Source organism: Dryobates pubescens, chromosome 25, assembly GCF_014839835.1.
Source record: "Dryobates pubescens isolate bDryPub1 chromosome 25, bDryPub1.pri, whole genome shotgun sequence".
Taxonomy (NCBI): Eukaryota; Metazoa; Chordata; class Aves; order Piciformes; family Picidae; genus Dryobates; species Dryobates pubescens.
This window is the reverse complement of record NC_071636.1, coordinates 15,989,384-16,009,727: the sequence shown is the minus strand read 5'-3', so window position 1 is coordinate 16,009,727 and position 20,344 is coordinate 15,989,384. Positions and strand designations below refer to the sequence as shown.

Below are 20,344 nucleotides of genomic sequence, written 5' to 3'. Positions count from 1 at the left end.
TATTAAGGAGTCAGAAGCCAATTATTTGAAGGAAGGATTTACTATGTCTTATATTTCTGAGCTGCAGTTACTCTGCATTCTGTTCCTGGCATCAGTTCAGCTACTGCAGGGTCTCAGATGAGTGCAGTCTCCAGTACCTCATCATCTCCTCAGTGCTTTGCATTTCTTAGACTGTGGCAAACCATTATTGCTACAAGATCTTGGTAGTTCCTGATGGCACTGATTACTTCCCACCCCTCCAAGAGGAAGGATTCCACACTATTCAGGTATTGCATGGGTTTGGACTTCCAATCAGCTTCCAAACTAATATTAAGGAGTCAGAAGCCAATTATTTGAAGGAAGGATTTACTATGTCTTATATTTCTGAGCTGCAGTTACTCTGCATTCTGTTCCTGGCATCAGTTCAGCTACTGCAGGGTCTCAGATGAGTGCAGTCTCCAGTACCTCATCATCTCCTCAGTGCTTTGCATTTCTTAGACTGTGGCAAACCAATCTCTGTTCTCTTTCTCCTCTCAAGAATCTCATAAAAGAATGAAGCCAACTGCCCATCTCCCAGGCTGCTGTAACTAATGTAGCACTACAGCACCTACTGAAGTTCACCAGCTTTCAGACTCCACTCAGGGTTAACAAATCTGAGACAGCAGTGAAAAAAGGGGGGGGGGGGAAAGAGTTCTGACATGGATTTATTAATTTATGCTTCTGAACAAATGTTTCTGACATGATGCACGATGAGATTGCCATACTCTGTACAGAGAGGTTTTTCTAGACATCTTCTTTCCACTGTGATGACAGGACTTGCAATATAGGTGGTGAGGAGTGGGTGTCAGTTCACAGACTCTACCCCAGTTACAAAGATGGCTGCATGCCCAGATGAGATGAAGCTTCAGGCTTCCTTGCTACTTTTTCCTGCATCTGTATGTTCAATCTTGCTGAAAAACCAATCAAGCTGTCTGGCACCTGGCACAGGAATGAGGCACGAGGGGTTACCTTCCTGTGTTAAGCTGGCTAGGAAGTTTTATAACCAAAAAGAAAAGTGGGGGGAGGAAAAAAAACCCCAAACCAAACCCACAAAAAAAAACCAATCAAAAAACCTGTTTCAAGCTAAAAGCTGGAAGGAAAGGAGCAAGTCAAGCTGTGTCTTCTGGGTCTTTTTTTCTGTCCATGCTGAAGGTTAAGAACAGTCTCCTTTCAAAGCAGAAGAACCTCTATACTTTATAACCAGGGGAAAATGGTACTTTTGTGGTTACTCTCCAAATGTGGCTTTCTGGCAGGTGGGTCAACACTACCTGTCAGGGGCATTTTGTGCAGCACACTTGCAGGGGGGGCAGATGCTGGCTGGGAATGGCATTTGGTGCAGAACGCTTTACTCTTCAAACCTTTAAATACAGATTTATGTAGATAAGAAAGACATATAAAACCTCTTCAGTATTTTTCTCTGAGCCTTAATTTCCTCATCCACTGGCAATAAAATAAAATAAAATAGTAAAAGTCTCCTAATCATCACTTGAATTGTCAAATTCCTCCCAGTCTGAGACGTAGATGAACTCCGAGGGGAAGTCAGGGTGGTATTTCATGCGGTCCGCCTGCCATTCTGAGCACCAGTTCTCTGTCTCCGTTAAAACAGACCTGGGCAAAGTGAGGACGCAGGCAGCCATCCCAGAAATGTCATCCTCCAGCTGGGGCCCTTCCTCCCAACAGTCTCTCTCTGCATCATAAATGTGGACGTAGTCCATGCGGATCCCTCTGTTGTGGGACCTGCCTCCCAGGACATAGATCCTGTTGTCTAAGACGGCAATGCCCGGCTCCCCGTGCCCTGCAGGAAGGGGACATACATTTGTCCACTGATCGGTGCTCGGGGTATAGCAGGCAACCTGTTAGAAAAAGAAAAAGAGATTAGCCAGCCCCCAGCTGGTTTCTTAGTGACAGAGCCTGGCCACATGGCAAACTGTGTAGGGGAGGCAGGAGAGAGCAGATCGCTGTGCGGTGGGACAGCGCTTGGCAGCAGACTGCACACAACTGCCACATAGCTGTGAACAGAATAGAATAGAACAGAGCAGACAAGTCTCCACCTGCAAATGCACTTCCAAGGCACAGGCAGGACACACAGAGGTGTCTGCATGGCAGCACATAGCTCCAGCAGCAATCTTCAGCCACATTGTGTGCCTGTCAGTCCCCATGTCTAAAACACTGCCTTTAAATGCAGTACTGTAGCACTGCTGAGGCCACATAGAATACAATAGAGTTAACCAGGTTGGAAGAGACCTTTGAGATCATTGAGTCCAACCTATCATGCAACACCATCTAATCAACTAAACCATGGCACCAAGCACCCCATCCAGTCTCTTCCTAAACACCTCCAGTGATGGTGACTCCACCACCTCCCTGGGCAGCACATTCCAATGGCCAATCTCTCTTGCTGGGAAGAACTTCTTCCTAACATCCAGCCTAAACCTCCCCTGGCACAGCTTCAGACTGTGTCCTCTTGTTCTGGTGCTGGTTGCCTGGGAGAAGAGACCAACCCCCACCTGGCTACAACCTCCCTTCAGGTAGTTGTAGACAGCAAGAAGGTCTGCCCTAAGCCCCCTCTTCTCCAGGCTAAGCAACCCCAGCTCCCTCAGCCTCTCCTCACAGGGCTGTGCTCCAGACTCCTCGCACAACTCCTGCCCCTGCTGCTGCTGCAGGTACAGCTGGATGGCATTCAGAAAGATGTATACAAGAGTGGAAGAGATGAGAACATGTGCTAATAGAAGCTCAGACATAATGCATCTATTTACATCAGGGGAAAAAAAGAGTTCTGGAACATACAAATTCTGGCAAATTTGCTAAGCTGTCTCTGAACCTTTGGCTGGGGAGGTTTAGATTTCATTGGGTACTCCCTTGGCTAACTGCTTGGATTTGTAAGCAGCTTCTGATCATTCACAGCCACTTTTCAGCTAAATTTACCCCTGCCATCTTCTTTAGCTTTGTAAGAGAAGTTACTTCTTGTGTCTTCATGTCTGTAGGCTGAACACCCCCACTTCCCTCAGCCTGTTCTTGTAGCAGAGGTGTTTCAGCCCCGATTACCTTTGTGGTCTTCCTCTGGACCAACTCTAGAAGCTGGAATAAGACTCAAGAGAATTCCCTTTAGCCATCACTCATCATCAGGTACTGCACATTTAATTGCATCAGACAGAAGCCATCAAACATATCCTTAACAGCTCTGCCCTGCAATTCCTTAACTGAAACTCCAAAGTTCTTGACTTAGAGAAAGTGCATGTGAGAAGACAGCACAAAGCAAATCTTGTTGATGTGCTGCTTATTGGGTATGTTTCTTACCAACAAATGATATGGATTCCAGGTGCTTCAATGCTCTCTAGGTTAGACCATGTGTTCAAGACAGCAATGAATCACTGCAAGTTCTGCAAGTGAGTTATGGAAGGCTGGTGCTGGGCAGGCAGTTCTGCTTGCATATAGTGGGAGAAAGACCTCAGGTCAGAGTGCAAGCGTCCCTAAGAAACACTCCTCCAAGCAAGCCACAGGTGTGCCATGCTCTCACCTGGTGAACATCCCTTCTGTAGCCAGAGTCATTGTTGCTTCCCCCAATGACGTAGAGCTTGCCCAGCAGTGCAGCCATCCCATGCCAAGCACGTCTCACTGGACCATCTGCTAGCACCTCCCAGTGGTCAGTCTTTGGGTCATAACATTGGAGCTCCTTCAAATAGTCTTCTCCTCTCCTCCCACAAGTAATGTACATCTTGCCATCCAGCGCTGCTCCAGCATGTGCATAGACCTGGACACCACATGGGAAAGAAAGCAAGAGGTTGAAGGTCTGCATTGAGGTTTTTTTTTCTCCCAGTTTCAGGGTACAGAACAGAGGTCAAGGCAGTGATATTCCTCACAAGTGATGCAGATATCAACATATGGAAGGATTTTCTTCTAGACAATTCCTTTCTAGGTGATTGTGCTGTGGGAGTGAATTTCTGAAGGAAGGATGCTCCAATTTCTGAACCCTCCAGGACTGCAGTGGGTTCTCACTCTGCACTGCTCCTTGATTAGAAGGTCACTCACACTACTACTTTTCTCCCTTGTCTACTTGGAAGCCTTTCTGATGGAGCCTTTCCTCATACAAGCAGTGTTACCAGGAATGCAGGATAATCCTACTTGGTAGCACCCAGCTGGACCTTAAGGCTTTTTGTATCCCTAGCACATTTATTACTCATGACCTCACACAAACAGCTTATCCTCTTCTGCCTCTGCATCCCTTCTGGAAAATGGCAGCAATATTCATATTTTTAAGGTGTCCTGAGATTCTCAATTGAAAGGCATTATAAAATCATAAATATTTTGTGCTGCTCACAAAGCTTTTAAAAAGTGTAGTAGAAATCAGCATAGTTTCTTAAAAGATGACTCAGGATTATATTTTGCTTCCCTAACCAAGATTCATCAAGAAGTTGTTTGTATTTATCTTCCTCCTTTGCAAGACTTTTAGCATGAAAATGGAAATTCTTGCCTTTTTAGCAGTGTCAGAACTTGGAACAAGCTTTTCCACTCCTAAACCCAATTCCCATGTCACTACACCATGTCCTGGTTTCTGGAGTCATGACAGATGGTTTGGCAATTGCCATTAGAGTCATAGAATCCTAGAATGGTTCAGGTTGGAAGGGAACTCTGAGCTCTTCTACTCCAACCTCCCCACCATGGGCAGGGACACCTCTCAACTAGACTCAGCTGCTCAAGGCCTCATCCAACCTGGCTTTGAACACCCCCAGGGAGGAGGCAGCCACTGCCTCTCTGGGCAGCCTATTCCAGAGTCTCACCACCCTCACACTGAAGAACTTCTTCCTCAGCTCCAGTCTGACCCTGCTCTGCCTCAGCTTCAAACCATTCTCCCTTGTCCTCTCTCTAGACACCCTCAGGAAAAGACTCTCTGCAGCCTTCCTGTCGGATCCCTTCAGGTACTGGCAGGCAGCTCTAAGGTCCCCCAGGAGCCTTCTCTTCTCCAGGCTGAACACCTCAGCCTGTCTTCACAGCAGAGCTGCTCCAGCCCTTGAATCATCTTTGTGGCCTTCTCTGGACTTGCTTCAACAGCTCTGTGTCCTCCTCATGCTTGGGGCACCAGAACTGAAGGCAGTACTCAGCAAATACCATCAAATTTAAAACTCCACATGAGAAAAGCATCTAAAGAGATGAAATCAGGAACTGGGGGATCTGCAGCAGTGTGTGTGGCTCTCACATTCCTTACCTCCTTCTTCAGAGGTGCCACAGATTCCCACGTGTTGATTCTGGGGTCATATCTCTCCACTTCCCTCAGGTCCTCGCGGTAATTCCGCCCTGCCACAGCGTAGATATAGTTGTCCACAACACAAACACTGAGGTCAGCATGCTCCTGCTGCAGGGGCTGGATCTGGAACCACTTGTTGTGCCGTGGGTCATACCTTGGGGAAGAAGGGGATCAAAGAAAGGGATTCATCAGGCCACAGGATCATTGCTGGCATACCAGGCAGCACCACAGATGGGGGTTACTCTCCTGCCTTTGGCTGAAACTGAGCTCAGCTGTAAGTGGAGGGAAATTTGGACTTGTCAGCCAGTTATTAGTATCAAAGTTGGTTTATTCTATTTTTAGAAGGTGTGTTTTAGCTGCCATAATCACGTTGTAAAAGCCTTAGGTTTTCCATTATCTTGTAGACTGCCAGCAGGTTAGAGATCAAAATCTCTGCTTGCACAAAGCTAACACAGTCTAAAAATAGAATAGAACAGAATAGAATAGAATAGAATAAACCAGGTTAGAAGAGACCTTTGAGATCATTGAGTCCAACCTATCGTCCAACACCATCTAATCAACTAAACCATGGCACCAAGCACCCCATCCTGTCCCTTCCTAAACACCTCCAGTGATGGGGACTCCACCACCTCCCTGGGTAGCACATTCCAATGGCCAATCTCTCTCTCTATGAAGAATTTCTTCCTAACATCCAACCTAAACCTCCCCTGGCACAGCTTGAGACTGTGTCCTCTTGTTCTGGTGCTGGGTGCCTGGGAGAAGAGACCAACCCCCACCTGGCTACAACCTCCCTTCAGGTAGTTGTAGAGAGCAAGAAGGTCTGCCCTGAGCCTCCTCTTCTCCAGGCTAAGCAACCCCAGCTCCCTCAGCCTCTCCTCACAGGGCTGTGCTCCAGACCCCTCCCCAGCTTTGTTGCACTTCTCTGGACACATTCCAGCAAGTCAACATCTTTCCTAAACTGAGGAGCCCAGAACTGGACACAGGACTCAAGGTGTGGCCTAACCAGTGCAGTGTACAGGGGGAGAATGACCTTCCTGCTCCTGCTGGCCACACTGTTTCTGATGCAGGCTAGGATGCCATTGGCCTTCTTGGCCACCTGGGCACACTGCTGGCTTGTGTTCAGCCTACTATCACCCAGTACCCCTAGGTCCCTTTCTTCCTGGCTGCTCTGCAGCCACTCTGACCCCAAACTGTAGCACTGCATGGGCTTGTTGTGGCCAATATGTAGAATCTGGCACTTGGATGTGTTCAATCTCCTGCCCTTGGACTCTGCCCATCTGCCCAGCCTGGCAAGGTCCCTCTGCAGAGCTCTCCTACCTTCTAACAGATCAACTCCTGCCCCCAGCTTGGTGTCATCTTCAAATTTACTAGCACACAGGCAAAAGTCCAAGAAGGGCATAAATATGTGGTGGGTTCTTTGATTATTTCCCTAAATACCTGCAGCTCAAAGGGAACATTGTGAATTAAGATTAAAATATCTCAGCTGGGTAATTTTACGTACAGAGAACCGGCTGTGGAGTGAAATGCTGCATGCCCTAAGGACAACGCAACTAAAACCAGACCAAATGATCACAACAGAAAGAGAAAAGGATTTATTTCTGCTTCTGCAGTGCAATGGGCATGAAGGTTTGAACCTGGAACACTGCATCCAGCTCTGGAGCCCTCTACACAGGAAGGACATGGACCTGATGGGGCAGGTCTGGAGGAGGGCCACGAAAATGATCAGGGGGCTGGAGAACCTCTGCTACTAGGACAGGCTGAGGGAGCTGGGGTTGTTCTCTCTGGAGAAGAGAAGGCTCCAGGGACACCCAAGAGCAGCCTGCCAGTACCTGAAGGGGCTACAAGGAAGCTGCAGAGGGACTGTTCCCAAAGGCCTGCAGGGACAGGATGAGGGGCAAGGCTTTGAAATGAGAGAAGAGCAGATTTAGATTGGATGTTAGGAACAAGTTCCGCATCATGAGGGTAGTGGAACACTGCAACAGGTTGTCCAGGGCAGTAGTTGAGGGCCCATCCCTGGAGGTCAGGCTCAACAAGGCTCTGAGCTACCTGATGTAGTAGAGATGTCCCTTCTGACTACAGGGGGGTTGGACTGGGTGACCTTTGGAAGCCCCTTCCAACCCAAACCATTCTCTGATTCTGTAAGAGGACCCTGGAACACTGCTGCTGTGTGCACAAACACTTGAAAACTCAACCAGCAACAGCATTTTGGATTAAAAACCCTTCTGGCAGCTATATCCCTTTGTGTTGGGACTTCAACTACACACAGAGGACTCCTAGAAAATCCTATTCAAAGAGCTTCTAGCCAATCTAGGGCTCTAGTTTCATTACTGCTTCCCACATCCTTAATACTTCCCCTCCTCTACGAAGGCAGAGTGTGACATCTGTGATGCTCTTGAACAAGCAGCTCTTTCTGCCTCATCCTAATGAGCACTGATGGAAGCTTCCTGTTACTGTGAGGCTCATGTCTTTATTCCTTATGTTTTCTGAGGCCCCTCAGTTCCTACTTTTTCAGCTTAGCAAGCACACAGTTCTCACTACTGGCTTACTGACTCAGAGATGGGCAACAGGGTGGTAATGAAAACAAGGACAGGATTTGAGCCTCATCTTACCTCCAACACCTTGACTCTGCTCGAAAGCCATTTACATTGTTGTCTCCACCAATTAAATATACAAAGTTATTGAGAACAGCAATTCCTTGGTTGGACATTCTGGGGGCAAGAGCAGCTGTTAAGTGCCTCCACTCTCCCAACAGAGGGTTCAGATACTTGGCTTGATCGCTGAGGACAACAGAGGGGGTGGAATGCATCCCTCCGAATCCCACCACGCACCGGAACTCCGACCTCAGCTGCGTCTGGGAGCTCTGAAGCATTGGCTGAAGGCATTCGTTCTTGTGGTACATGAGGGCATCTGCCACTTTGTCCTTCAAAGGACATGGGCTCAGTTTGTCATGGAGCCTCTGCAGGATCTGGGGGTCCATCAGAGGAAAACGAACTGTCTCGAGCAGCTTAAGAGGCTTCATCAGGGAAACCTGATCTGCCTCCAGCAGGTCTGTAGCATAGTGATAGAAGAGTGCCCCATTGTAAACCTCAAGCTCGTAGTCCACCTCCAGGCGGTTGCTGCTGAGAAGGGAGTAGACCTTCTGCAGGGGTAGCTGGCGGTACACCTCTGTCCTGGAGAAAGCTGCAAAGTTCTTCAAGATGTAGGAGTCCAGCTGGTCACTCAGGTGCCTCAGGTCATAATGGTCAGCTAGCCTGTACACATCAAGGATGTTCTCTTCATCTACCCAGGCCATGAGAAAATCACAGCAGAACTTAATGACTTCTGGAATCTGAGAAGGAGAGAGAGAAAGTTTTCACCTGGGACACCAGTTGCCTCACACTGAAGAGACAGGTGACAGAAGCCTGGCATGACTGGAAGAATGGCACCCACAAGATCACAGAATCTTAGAATTGTTAGGGTTAGGAGGGACCTCAAGGATCATCCAGTTCCAAGCCCCCTGCCATGGGCAGGGACACCTCACACTAGATCAGGGACACCTCACACTAGATCAGGTTGCTCACAGCCACATCCAGCCTGGCCTTAAAAACCTTCAGGGATGAGGCTTCTACCACTGCTCTGCTCACAGTCTGATCACCCTGCTCACTTGCACCCAATTCACCTTGCCCCAGAGAGAAAGAAGTCAACAAATGGAACTCAATTGATCACTGAGCTTCCAGCCACATTACACAGCACACCTCAGCTCGGCTTTAGGTGCAGCAGCAATGTGGCTGCCAAGGCACAGGGGACACAGGACAGCCAGCTGCCAGGGCTGTCAGTATGGCACCAAGCTGCAGGCTGCCTGAGCTGTCAGCATGGCATCAAGCTGCAGGCTGCCTGGGCTGCTAGCATGGCACCAAGCTGCAGGCTGCCTGACAAGCACTCCTGAAGACAAGGTATGAGGACATGGTGAAAGGCAGGTTTGCAGCCACTTCACAGCTGCTCCTTTAGAGCACTACAGACATTAGTGTATCAAGGCCTGGTACAAATCTACCTGCATCACTCCAGCACAGGAAGCCATGTGAATTTAGTGTTATCTTCTGAATATAGCTTGAAGTTGTACCTGGCAGGAGGGACTACTCCCAGATAAAGAACTGCTGTCCAAGAGCCTCTCTGCTAACTAAGTGGTGCTAGCTGTGTAGCAACCAACCAAAGCAAGCACTCAGAACATTTAAGATTTAGCACTGAAGCCTTGTGCTGCAGGGGAAATGAGAGAATAACCCCTGCCTTAAAGGCACTCAAGGTAGTGATGGGGTCAGGAGAGGTTACATGCCCTTGAACTCCATCTGTGGAAGATCTTGAGGAGCACAATGTTTTCTGAGCAGCAAGCCTTGTCCTTTACCACAGGCCAGAGGTACTCTGCTTCAGGGAAGCTCTTCTAAGCACATCAGTGAAGTGAATGCTATCTAAAATGGTCCTCTAGATGAAATGTTTGTGAGTAATAAGATGTTTCTAAGCAATAAAAACACTGGCACAAATGAGACGTGCAAGTGCTCATTCATTGTTCCCAACCTCCCATAGTTAGTTCCAGGGAATACAGCATCCCAAAGAAATCCTCCTCATCTGCCCCATGCTTTTTTTCACCCCCTAACCCTCCTCCTCCAACCAGCTATTCACATTTTCCATTTCTTTCATTGTTGCTTTTGTTCCTTGCTTCTTTTGCTTTTTTGTCCCATCTCCCAGCATCTCACCTGAAGCTGACAGGCTGCAGCTAAGGTTTCCTGTACACTGTTGACACTGAGTTCCAGCTCAGAAGTGTAAATGAAGTTCAAGATTTTACACATTGCATTGTAGGAGATGCCATGGATATGAACTTCTTCTTGCTCCTTTTCTCTCAGTCCCCCTGCAAACATTCCTCTGTGAAAAACAAACAAAAGAAGGCACTGGCACATGCTATGGCAGATGTGCATTGAAGCTCTTTTCAGTTGGCTTATCTTATGCTGTCCCAGGAACATAAAACTATTCAGCAAGACAAAAATCTAGCCAGATACCTTGATGGGATTGCTCTAAGGCAATGACACAGGCCTCTAGGACCTTTCATTCTGCAGGAAAACAGCAAGGGCCATCTGAAAGGTGAGATTGTCAGCTGAAGGGCTTAAAAGCACATCCAGTACGTAAGGATGGCCAGTGGGCAGAGGCAGATATAAAACAGGGAAACCTGGGATTGTAGGAACTATTTCTAAACTAGAGCAGCTCTTCTTCCAGTCAGAAGTTTGTCTGGATTGCCATGGGATTTGTTTGTTTGCTCTATGAAAATAAATCCAGTTCAAGAAACTGCTGGTCAAACTGACCAAGGGAGTGCCCCAGGGAATGGGCAGTGGGTCACACTACAGAGCAGTGACCTGCTTCCAGTGACTTTTTATGTATTATGAAATACATAATTAATGCTGGAGCACCTCCCCTGTGGGACAGGCTGAGAGAGTTGGAACTGTTCAGCCTGGAGAAGAGAAGGCTCCAGGAAGACCTTAGAGCAGCCTTTCAGGTACTGGAGTGGGCTACTGGAGAACTGGGGAGGGACTTTTGACAAAGGTATGGAGTGACAGGACAAGACAGAATGGCTTTAAGCTTGAGGAGGGCAGATTTACACTGGAGATGAGGAAGAAATTCTTTCCAATGAGGGTGGGGAGACACTGGAACAGGTTGCCCAGGGAGGTTGTGGATGCCCCTCCCTAGAGGTGTTCAAAGCCAGGCTGGATGAGGCCTTGAGCAACCTGGGCTGGTGGGAGGTGTTCCTGCCCATGGCAGGGGGCTTGGGACTGGATGATCTTTAAGGTCCCTTCCAACCTAAACCATTCTATGAATGAATCTATGAAATGATCACCACAATGGACTAAGTCTTGAAATGCTAAGGGTATGTTAAAGGCCACCCAGGGTGCATTTATACAGAGGACACCTGTTCAGGTAGTCTCTCTATATACCTCCAAACAGCATAGGCAGTGAATTTAGTGGAGGTAAGCTCAGTGTGCAGGAAGAACAGCTTGGGACCTATAGAGAAATAACAGAGCTGAATGAAACCTTGCTTAGCATTGCAGAACCTCTTAGGGGGCTAACTTAACATCCAGAAGCAGCATCCCAAGACAGAGTATTTCATAGAATCATAAAATTGTCAGGATTGGAAGGGACCTCAAGGATCATCTAGTTCCAACCGTGGAACAGGGACCATGGGCAGGGACCCCCCCAACCAGATCAGGTTGTTCATGGCCACATTCAGCCTGGCCTTAAAAACCTCCAGGGATGAGGCTTCCACCACCTCCCTGGGCAACCTGTTCCAGTCTCACCACCCTCATGGGGGAGATCTTCTTCCTAACATCCAATCTGAATCTACCCATTTCTAGTTTTGTTCCATTCCCCCCAGTCCTATCACTCCCTGACACCCTAAAAAGTCCCTCCCCAGCTTTCTTGGAGCCCCCTTCAGATACTGGAAGGCTACAATAAGTTCTCCTCAGAGCCTTTTTCTCTCCAGACTGAACAGCCCCAACTCCCTCAGCCCGTCCTCATAGCAGAGGAGCTCCAGGACTCTGCTCGCCCTCGTGGCCCTTCTCTGGCCACGCTCCATTAGGGCACTGCGGGCTGGAGTCCCATTCAGACGCATGCCTGTCCCTGCCAGGCTGAAGTGTACCTGAAGTAGTCACAGGATGCAGCCAGCAGGATGCGATGGGCCTCGATGGGCTTCTCCTCCACCACCAGCACCACGTCGAAGAGGATGCTGCTGTCCCGCAGCGACACCAGGCCGCTGAGCAAGGCCTGCGAGTGCTCCGCGCTGCGGTAGGTGTTGCTGGTGCGCGGCGGCAGGGAGGCCTCCAGCTGAGCCTTGGGTGGCTGAGGCAGCTCCTGGTCCTCCGCCATCCCAGGCAGAAGTGCTCAGGCACCGGCCGGAGCGCAGCAAAACCTTCTGGGCCAGCAGGAACTGGCAGAGCTCTGTGTCCTTGGCTTTACCAACGCTCCGCTGCCCCCCACCTGCCGCAGGAAACAAAGCAACTCTGCAGTCAGCTCCCCCCTCCTGGTGGGTTGAAGTTACCCCCCCAGCACAACACTGCCAGCTAGAAGCAAGTGAAGCTGCGTTCACAAGCATAACTACAACCTAGAAATAGGGAATGCAATGGCTACATACAAAATGTACAACACTTCACAGGCTCACAGGGTGTTAGGGGTTGGAAGAGACCTCCAGAGATCAACCCCGCTGCCAGGGCAGGACCACAGAATCCAGCACAGGTCACATGAGAACACATCCATGTGGGGATGGAAAGTCTCCAGAGAAGGAGAATCCACAACCTCTCTGGGCAGCCTGCTCCAGTGCTCTGTGACCCTCACAGTGAAGTTCCTCCTCCTGTTGAGGTGGAATCTCCTGTGCTGGAGTTTCTATCCATTGCCCCTTGTGGTATCACAGGGTGCAGGTGAGCAGAGCCTGTCCCCTCCCTCTTGACCCCCAGCCCTCAGATATTGATAGACATTGATTAAATCCCCTCTCAGTCTTCTCCTCTCCAGACTAACCACTCCCAGGTCTTTCAGCCTCTCCTCATCAGGCAGTGCTCAGTCCCCTCATCATCTTTGTAGCCCTCCCTTGGACTCTCTCCAGCAGATCCCTTGAGCTGGGAAGCCCAGCACTGGATGCAGTATTGCAGGTGAGGTCTCACGTGGGCAGAGTAGAGAGGGAGGACAACCTCCCTGGATCTCCTGGACACTTCTTAGTGCACCCCAGGATGCATTAAATTGCTGATGGATATTTATAAACTTCTGTTAAATCCCCTCTCAGTCTTCTCTTCTCCAGACTAAAAAGACCCAGGGCTCTATTTACATACATTTACAATTTATAAACACAAGAACCCCCCCCCTGCACAAAACCAGAGGTTTACCAACAGCTTCCCCCTCCCTGCTCTCTTCCCTCCCCCCTGTACACACGGGACAAGAGAAAAAAAGGAGGAAAGCAGAGAGTAGGCTGTTAGTACTTAACCACAACAAAGAAAGGCAGCCAAGGTCAGCAAACCCAGCAGGAGCACCAGCTAGAGCAAAGAAGCCAAAAAAGAGAGAAAGTTAGCTTATACAACTAGCTTTATGTTAGCTATCAGACCACTGGGATTATTTAGACCTTATCATTGTTTCCCTTCTCACATCCGATGGTCATTTATTTACATTCTACCACTTTCTGTTCAAGATCTGTGGAAAATGCTCCTAAGTCACAGCCTAAAACTGCCCCACCCCTGCAGCAGTGCCACTGGCAATAGCCAGGTGCACAGCAGCACAGTGAAGGGGCAGAATGTGGCTGTTCAAACAAGTGCTCTGACCCCTGGGCTTTCAGTCCCAGAGTCAGAGTATGTCGCATGTGGGAACACTTGCACCCTGTAGTGGGACAAGGGGCAATGGATAGAAACTCCAGCACAGGAGGTTCCACCTCAACATGAGGAGGAACTTCTCCACTGTGAGGGTCACAGAGCACTGGAACAGGCTGCCCAGAGAGGCTGTGGAGTCTCCTTATCTGGAGACTTTCAAGCCCTATGTAACCTGTGCTAGATTCTATGGTCCTGCTCTGGCAGGGGGGTTGGACTCGATGATTTCCAGAGGTTCCTTCCAACCCCTAACATCCTGTGATCTGTGATTCTTTTTCTTAGCCAGAGTTTCACTTCCCCAACCCATTACCAGAATATTTTGCACTTCTGCATCATTTATAGCAAAAGACAGACATAGTTTTTTGCCAAATTCCAAGTTGGCTAATATCCTCAGATAATTCTGCTGCCACATAAACTGCACCTTCAATCTTTCTCCTGGTGTTTCCCCACAGTATCTGAAAGCTGCCTTCTCTCCCCAGCTTTGTTTTTCCCTTTCCTTTAGCTGAGCACATTTCCAGCTGTCAGGCTATAAAATCCTGTATGAAACTGTAGCCTTCAAAGTCAGGTTCTCTACAGTGACACCTTCAAGCTCGCATGCAGGACTCCCCCTGCACTGTGGATCCCTGCAGGGAGAAGGAATTTCCTCCAGTGCAGGCACTGTACAGGGCTATCCTGTACCTTTGTCCAGGGCTGCTGCTGACACTGTAGGAAGGTCCCCTATGGCCCATGGGGAAACACCTGTAGAAAGCTGTCTGAGGAATGATTGTGTTTCGTGCCTGTGCTTAAACTCTGAAAAATCTCCCGAGTCCTCTTTTACCATCCTGTAATTTACCCTTTCCATTGTCTCTGAAGAATGTCAGAAGTTGCAGCAGTTAAGAGCTCCCAGACTCTATCCAGTTGTCCAAGGGCATTACATCCACCACCCCCACCCCATTAGCTAAAGGAAGTAACTTGGCTGATCCAGCTGCTTCACACCAAGTTAGAACAGCCTCTCCCCCAGTGGCCTGGGAAACAGCTTAGTGGCACAAGGGACAGGCACAAGGGGATAGCAGCAGTCAGAGAAGCAAAAGCAGAACCAACCCAGCACATCCAGACAAAACAATGAAGAAACAGAGCCACTGCTGAACTGTGCCAGCCACAGGCAGGGAAAGCAGCACTGGAAACCTCTCAGGGTGTTCTCTGCATGGTCAGTGAGGAAGGAGCTGTCTGGATGACACCACGAAACATGAAGGCATTTATTGTTCTGACTGAGGGAAGCTACCCTACACTGTCACAAGCACCAGGAAGCAGAGAAAATGGGATGAAAAAAAAAGCCCTGAAAAAGCATATTAATGGCTGTCTGCTCTTTGCTAGCAACCACCAAGACAGCTAGCACAGGAGCTCTGATGAGACAGCCTTCTAGGGAGCACCTCCAGGTCCATCAGGCAGGGGAAACTCTCCACCATCAGCTGAAGGGATGGGTAATGGACTGGTTTTCATGGCAGTGATGCTATTCCTAGGTGCAGGGCTAGGATGTCATTGGTGTTACTGAAACATGGTGAGATGGCTCCCATGGCTGGATGGTGGGATTAGATGGGTTCAAGCTCCTGAGGAAAGACAGGCAGGGGAGGAGGGGTTGACCCTCCACATCAGAGACCAACTGGAGTCCATGGAGCTCCACCTGGGGATAGGAGAGGTGACAGGGAGCTTATGGGTGAGGATTAAAGGGAAAGCAAGGGAAGCTGGCATCATACTGAGAGCCTGCTACGGGCCACAGCTCTGCTTCCCTAGGCACGTATCTCTTATCTGCTGTACCTTTTATCTGTGTTGTAGCCAGCAGCTGGGTCAGGGCACATGCCCTGGATGGATCCTGCTGGTGTCACTGCTATTGCATGGTGTTAGAGACACTTCCACAAGCACTCACTCCTTCTATGCCTACCACCCATGCCATACAGTGTTGCTTGCTAGTGTGTGGGGTGGGGGTGGATTTTGGGGTGGGTTTTTTGGTACAGTTGTGCTGACAGCCTTGATTCTCTACTGCAGAGAAATGGCTGGATACAGGAAAGATTATCCAAGTTAGTTTCTATGGAAACTCAGACATTTTTGCATTGAAGAAGCTCATGGCTGTCAGTTCCATCTCTACAAAGAGGTGGTTTATGCAGATAGCGATATTTTCTTGTGCATCAGCTGTGCCTAAAATAGACCAGAGCTTGCTGGTGTCGGGTATCCAGATCTGCTTAGCTTACTGCCATATGGACATGTGCTTCAAGCTTGGTAGGAGTCTCCCATGCTTTCATAGAATTGTGAAATAATCTAGGGCTGGAATGAAACTTGGGGAGGTCTCTAGTCCAACCTCCTGCTGAGAGCAGGGAAAACTTCAAAATCAGGTTAGGATCCCAAGAGCCCTGTCTAGGCAAGTGCAGAATCTCCATCCTGGGTGCTTATCCCCCAGATTTGGTTTCTATATCCTCTCTGAATTTCATTTTCCTGCAGTTTGTGACACTTGCCTCTCATCTTTGGAACTGTGCACCACAAAGAAGAGTTTGGCTCTACCCAAACTTTTTTCTGTACCCATTAGATAGCTTATAAAAGGGCAACTGGCTCTGCCCTTAGCCCTCTCTCCTCTGTACTGAACAAACACAGCCTTCTTGTCTTGCATGTGCATGTCCCTCCTTGTACACCCTCCTGCCCTGTATGGTGGTCTTCCACTGACCTCACAGGTTGTTTTTTTTTCAGCATGGAGCTCAAAGCTGGGCATGACATTCAGGTTTTGTGGGCCTGCACGTGCTAAGCAGAGTGGGAAACAGCCAACAGGTCATGGGAAATCGCTGTGGTCTTGCTTCTTCCGTATGAAGCTGGCCTCTACTGAGAAATCATTCAATATGCTGCCTATCAGGGCACCCAGGCTCTCTTCTTGCAAGGCTCACTTCTAGTCAGGCTTGTCTGCAGCCTGCTGCAATATATGGAGTTCCTTTGACCCAGGTGCTATGGAAATTCACATGATTTCTCTTGGTCTGTCCATAAAGGCTGTTGATGCCTCTCAGTTGCAGCTCTGGCCTCTCTCCTGCAGGTCACCTTCTTCATAGCTTTTTTCTCTAATACAGAGCAACCAGCAGGGCATGCTGATTGTGATCCAAATAGATTAGGCTCTTAAAAGTCTTGGTGCATTTGAGGAAGTTTAAAACCTGTGCCCTACGGCTTTCCACACCTTCGTCTCTCCAAGAATTAGGATCTAAGCCAGGCTTCAGCAGCAAACTTGACAAGAAGAGACTAATCAAGGCCTGAGCAAAATGCAAGCTATGCTGACTCTCAGGGGCTGCAAATAGGCAACACCTGGCTATGTACCAGAATTTCAACAGGGCAGAGGGCACACAAATAAACAGATCAACTAGTCAGGGAGTGTGCAGAATGGGGATGCAGCTGGGTGCCTGCCAAAACAGTTCAGAAAACAAATGTGATGCAACAAAAAATGCAAACTGAAAACCAAAAGTATTGTTGCTCCTAACTGGAGTGCAAATACTGCAGGAATTCACCAACTGCACAAGAATCTGTAATGAGCACTTGTAAGACTGCTCCATGGGAGACAACTGAGCACACCGTTATGTGTAGACAAGACTGGAGCCAGTTTCAAAAGGGAAGAGGGGTGAAGGAAAAACACAAGCTTTGCTCAGTGGTGCTTCCTTCAGAATTATCGCTCCATGCATTCAGAACTGTGAAAAATGAATGAATAAATAAATAAATACCTTCCTGAAATGCCTCTTCAGTTTAGGAACCTTCTACAAATACAGGAAATTACTTCAGCTACTCTTTTTGACTGAGGTCCTCATAAACAGACAATTGCTAGGGTATATCTCAACATTAGTTTTGAACATTCATCAAAGGATGAGACACTTTTGCTAGGTCAGACACTCCACCTTTCTTGAAGTCACAGGATCATGCATCACAGGACGTTAGGGCCTCCAGAGATCATCAAGTCCAACCCCACAGAATCCAGCACAGGAATGCATCCAGATGGGGCTGCAAAGTCTCCAGAGGAGACTCCGCAACCTCTCTGGGCAGCCTGCTCCAGTGCTCTGTGACCCTCACAGTGAAGAAGTTCCTCCTCCTCTTGAGGTGGAAGCTCCTGTGCTGGAGATTCTATCCATTGCCCCTTGTCCTATCCCAGGGTGCAGGTGAGCAGAGCCTGGCCCCTCCCTCTTGACCCCCAGCCGTCAGATACTTATAGACATTCACTAAACCCCCTCTCAGCCTTCTCCTCTCCAGACTAACCACCCCCAGAGCTCTCATCCTCTCCTCATCAGGCAGTGCTTAGTCCACTCATCATCTTTGTAGCCCTCCCTTGGACTCTCTCCAGCATATCCCTGTCCCTCTTGAGCTGGGATGCCCAGCACTGGGTGTAACATTGCAGGTGAGGTCTCACGTGGGCAGAGTAGAGAGGGAGGAGAACCTCCCTGGATCTGCTGGACATTTCTTACTGCACCCCAGGATGCATTAAGTCGCTGATGGAAATATGCAAGCACATCACTCTGGGCTGAATTTCTGAACCAGTTTCAGCTTCTAAGCATTAGGATATCCTTGATGTGTGGGAGGAAGCCAAAAGGTGTGGTTTGGGAAACAGCTTTTGCAAAGTGCTGTCTCACAAGTTTTGGCATTCATTCATTTCAGCAAACACCTGTTAGTTGTTTGGGTTTTTTTTTCCCCCCAAGCCTACTGCAAGTTATGTCTAAGGCATATCAAGACTAAAATATCTCATATTTAATAGCTAAAACTTCCATGAACTGTGTCAAAATATACAGGCATTTAATGACTTCCCCCTGTAAACAGCAGCATAACCTAAAGAGGATGACCTTTCTAACTTAAATATTTTGCTTTCTCCACGAGCAATTTGTAACCTCCCTAACTTCATAGAACTGCAAAGTTGTCCGCAGTGCATTTTTGGGAGGTGGCCCAACTGCTATCAAGAAATTGTAATAAAGAGAACCAAAATTCAGTGTGGTGCTAAAATGCTTTCTCTGGTGGCTAAATATTTTTAAGAGTTTTATTATCTCTTACTACCTTTTAAAAGAAAAATTTCTTTATTTCCTATTTCTTTATTTCCTAGTTTTGAAACAAGACTTGCTTTTCATCTGAATCATTCAACATGGCTTTTCATCTGAATCATTCAACATCCATGTTTTGGTTTGAGTAGGGTGGCTGCTTATCTTTGAAGGGAGGAGTGCTAAGTTAAAAACAAGTGGCCTCCCATTAGGGTTTCAGCTTTTCCAGGCTCAGGAGGTAGTGTCCAGTTCTGTGTCCAGACAGACCTGGTAAACCTGTGAGGAATATGTTCTTCTGACAGGTTTAATTGTCCCAAGAACTCTTAGAAAACCTCTCAAAAAAATCCCAAAGTCTTTCCCATAACACCAAGAACACTTTTAAAAATGAAGCTTCCATGGGACCAAGTTAAGGACACCAAAACTGTCAGTTTATAAATCAGCTAATGGTCTATGTTCTATGAGTCTTGACTCACCTAGTTAGCAAGCCTTGAACCTGCTTAAACTCCATCATGGAGTGTCCATAGTTTAAAAACCAAGAAGGAAAAAAACATATATCAGGAAGCAATGAATCCTGTGCCACATACAACAATTAAGTGACCTGGAGCAGATCAGAAGCCTGAGTCAGTGCACTCCAGGTTTTATTTCTGCACCAACCATGAATTTATACTATTCACCACTTTAATTTTGTTCCTGCAGGGACGCTTGGGGCTTTTCCCCCTGCTCTGTAACTTGGACATTTCCAAACCAGGAACACTGAATGAGCAGTTTTCCCTGCAGGGGAAGGGTACCTGGAGATGCACACGGTTAAAAGAGGTAGCCTGACTTTAAGCTAACCCTATGATGAAGAGGTGAAAGCCAGTTCAAGCACGTTTATGGTTTTACTTTCTCTTCCCGCCCTTCTGAAAATGCCTTTACAAGCTCTGAGACCCAGTATCCTTCTCCCTTGCCTATCCCACCTCCCATGCTAAGCGAGGCCTGAGGCAGGTCAGGCAGCTTTACACAAGGCCGTGGGTCCCGGCCTCAGCCTCGCCAGGGCGTCCCCGGGCGCTTCGTGCGGGCGGCAGCGCCGTGGCTGGCTCGCGTGAGCGGCAGGGTCTCGGCAAAGGGCTGCCCTTCGCCTCGCCGTGGTAAGGGCGGCCCCGGCACTGGCAGACGCCGCTTTGCTGCCTGCCGCGCTGACCCCAGACCTGGCCCATTCCCCAGCTGTGCCCCCGCCCCCGGGCATCCCTGCGCCAGCGGAGGAAAGCAGGACACCGGCTCACCCGCCTGGGCCTCAATACCGAGGGGCCCAACCGAGGCACGCTCCCGCTGGCGATCCCGGGGCTCGTTTAGTCCCGACTAAGGGAACGGAGAACGCCGCTGACCGGGGCCGGCCGGAGAGATCGCTTCCCTCGGGAAGAGCGGGCGACCCAGCCGGCAACCTGCACTCCCTCTCCGCCCCCTCCGGAGCCACCTACCGAGAGCGGCGGTGGCGGCGGCCTCCGGCAGCGGCTTCCGCCTTCATGTGCGACCCGGAAACCACGGCGACCGTGCCCGACGCGCCCGCCGGTGAGGGAGGAGCGGCCGCAGCCGGAACCGGGACGGACGGCGGGGGACGAGAGCCCCCCAGCGTCTCTCGGCCGCTCGCCGACCCGAGAGGCCCCAACTGCCGGTGGCGCCGCAGTGCCCCTGGGCGCGGGCGTACCCGCGCTTGCGCCGGGCCAGCCACC

At 49.1% G+C, this 20,344-nt stretch overlaps 1 protein-coding gene across 3 annotated transcripts; it reads right to left on the bottom strand.

Moving 5' to 3' along the window:
• Positions 1 to 653: 653 nt before the first annotated feature.
• On the bottom strand, positions 654 to 20,293 carry KLHL22 (kelch like family member 22). Of its 3 annotated transcripts, XM_054172989.1 has the most exons (9): positions 20,093 to 20,293; positions 13,248 to 13,296; positions 11,916 to 12,253; positions 9,988 to 10,153; positions 7,870 to 8,588; positions 5,222 to 5,414; positions 3,536 to 3,769; positions 1,627 to 1,871; positions 654 to 957 (listed from the first exon to the last, which is right to left on the bottom strand). In XM_054172989.1, exons 3-9 carry the CDS (start codon positions 12,140 to 12,142, stop codon positions 942 to 944), a joined length of 1,800 nt encoding a protein of 599 aa, XP_054028964.1. In that variant the 5' UTR covers positions 12,143 to 12,253; positions 13,248 to 13,296; positions 20,093 to 20,293; the 3' UTR covers positions 654 to 941. The 3 variants fall into 3 exon arrangements, with proteins under 3 accessions (XP_054028964.1, XP_054028962.1, XP_054028963.1); XM_054172987.1 differs by lacking the exon at positions 654 to 957 and having other exon boundaries at positions 1,085 to 1,871; XM_054172988.1 differs by lacking the exons at positions 654 to 957; positions 13,248 to 13,296 and having other exon boundaries at positions 1,085 to 1,871.
• Between the last annotated feature and the right edge of the window lie 51 nt (positions 20,294 to 20,344).

Coding starts and splice junctions, on each gene's coding strand:
- KLHL22 (XM_054172987.1), bottom strand. CDS start 12,142: ATGGCGGAGGACCAGGAGCTGCCTCAGCCACCCAAGGCTCAGCTGGAG. Junction 8,589..9,987: donor CTGCAGCCTGTCAGCTTCAG/GTGAGATGCTGG, acceptor TCTCCTTCTCAG/ATTCCAGAAGTCATTAAGTT. Junction 3,770..5,221: donor TGGCACCTCTGAAGAAGGAG/GTAAGGAATGTG, acceptor TGTGGTGTCCAG/GTCTATGCACATGCTGGAGC.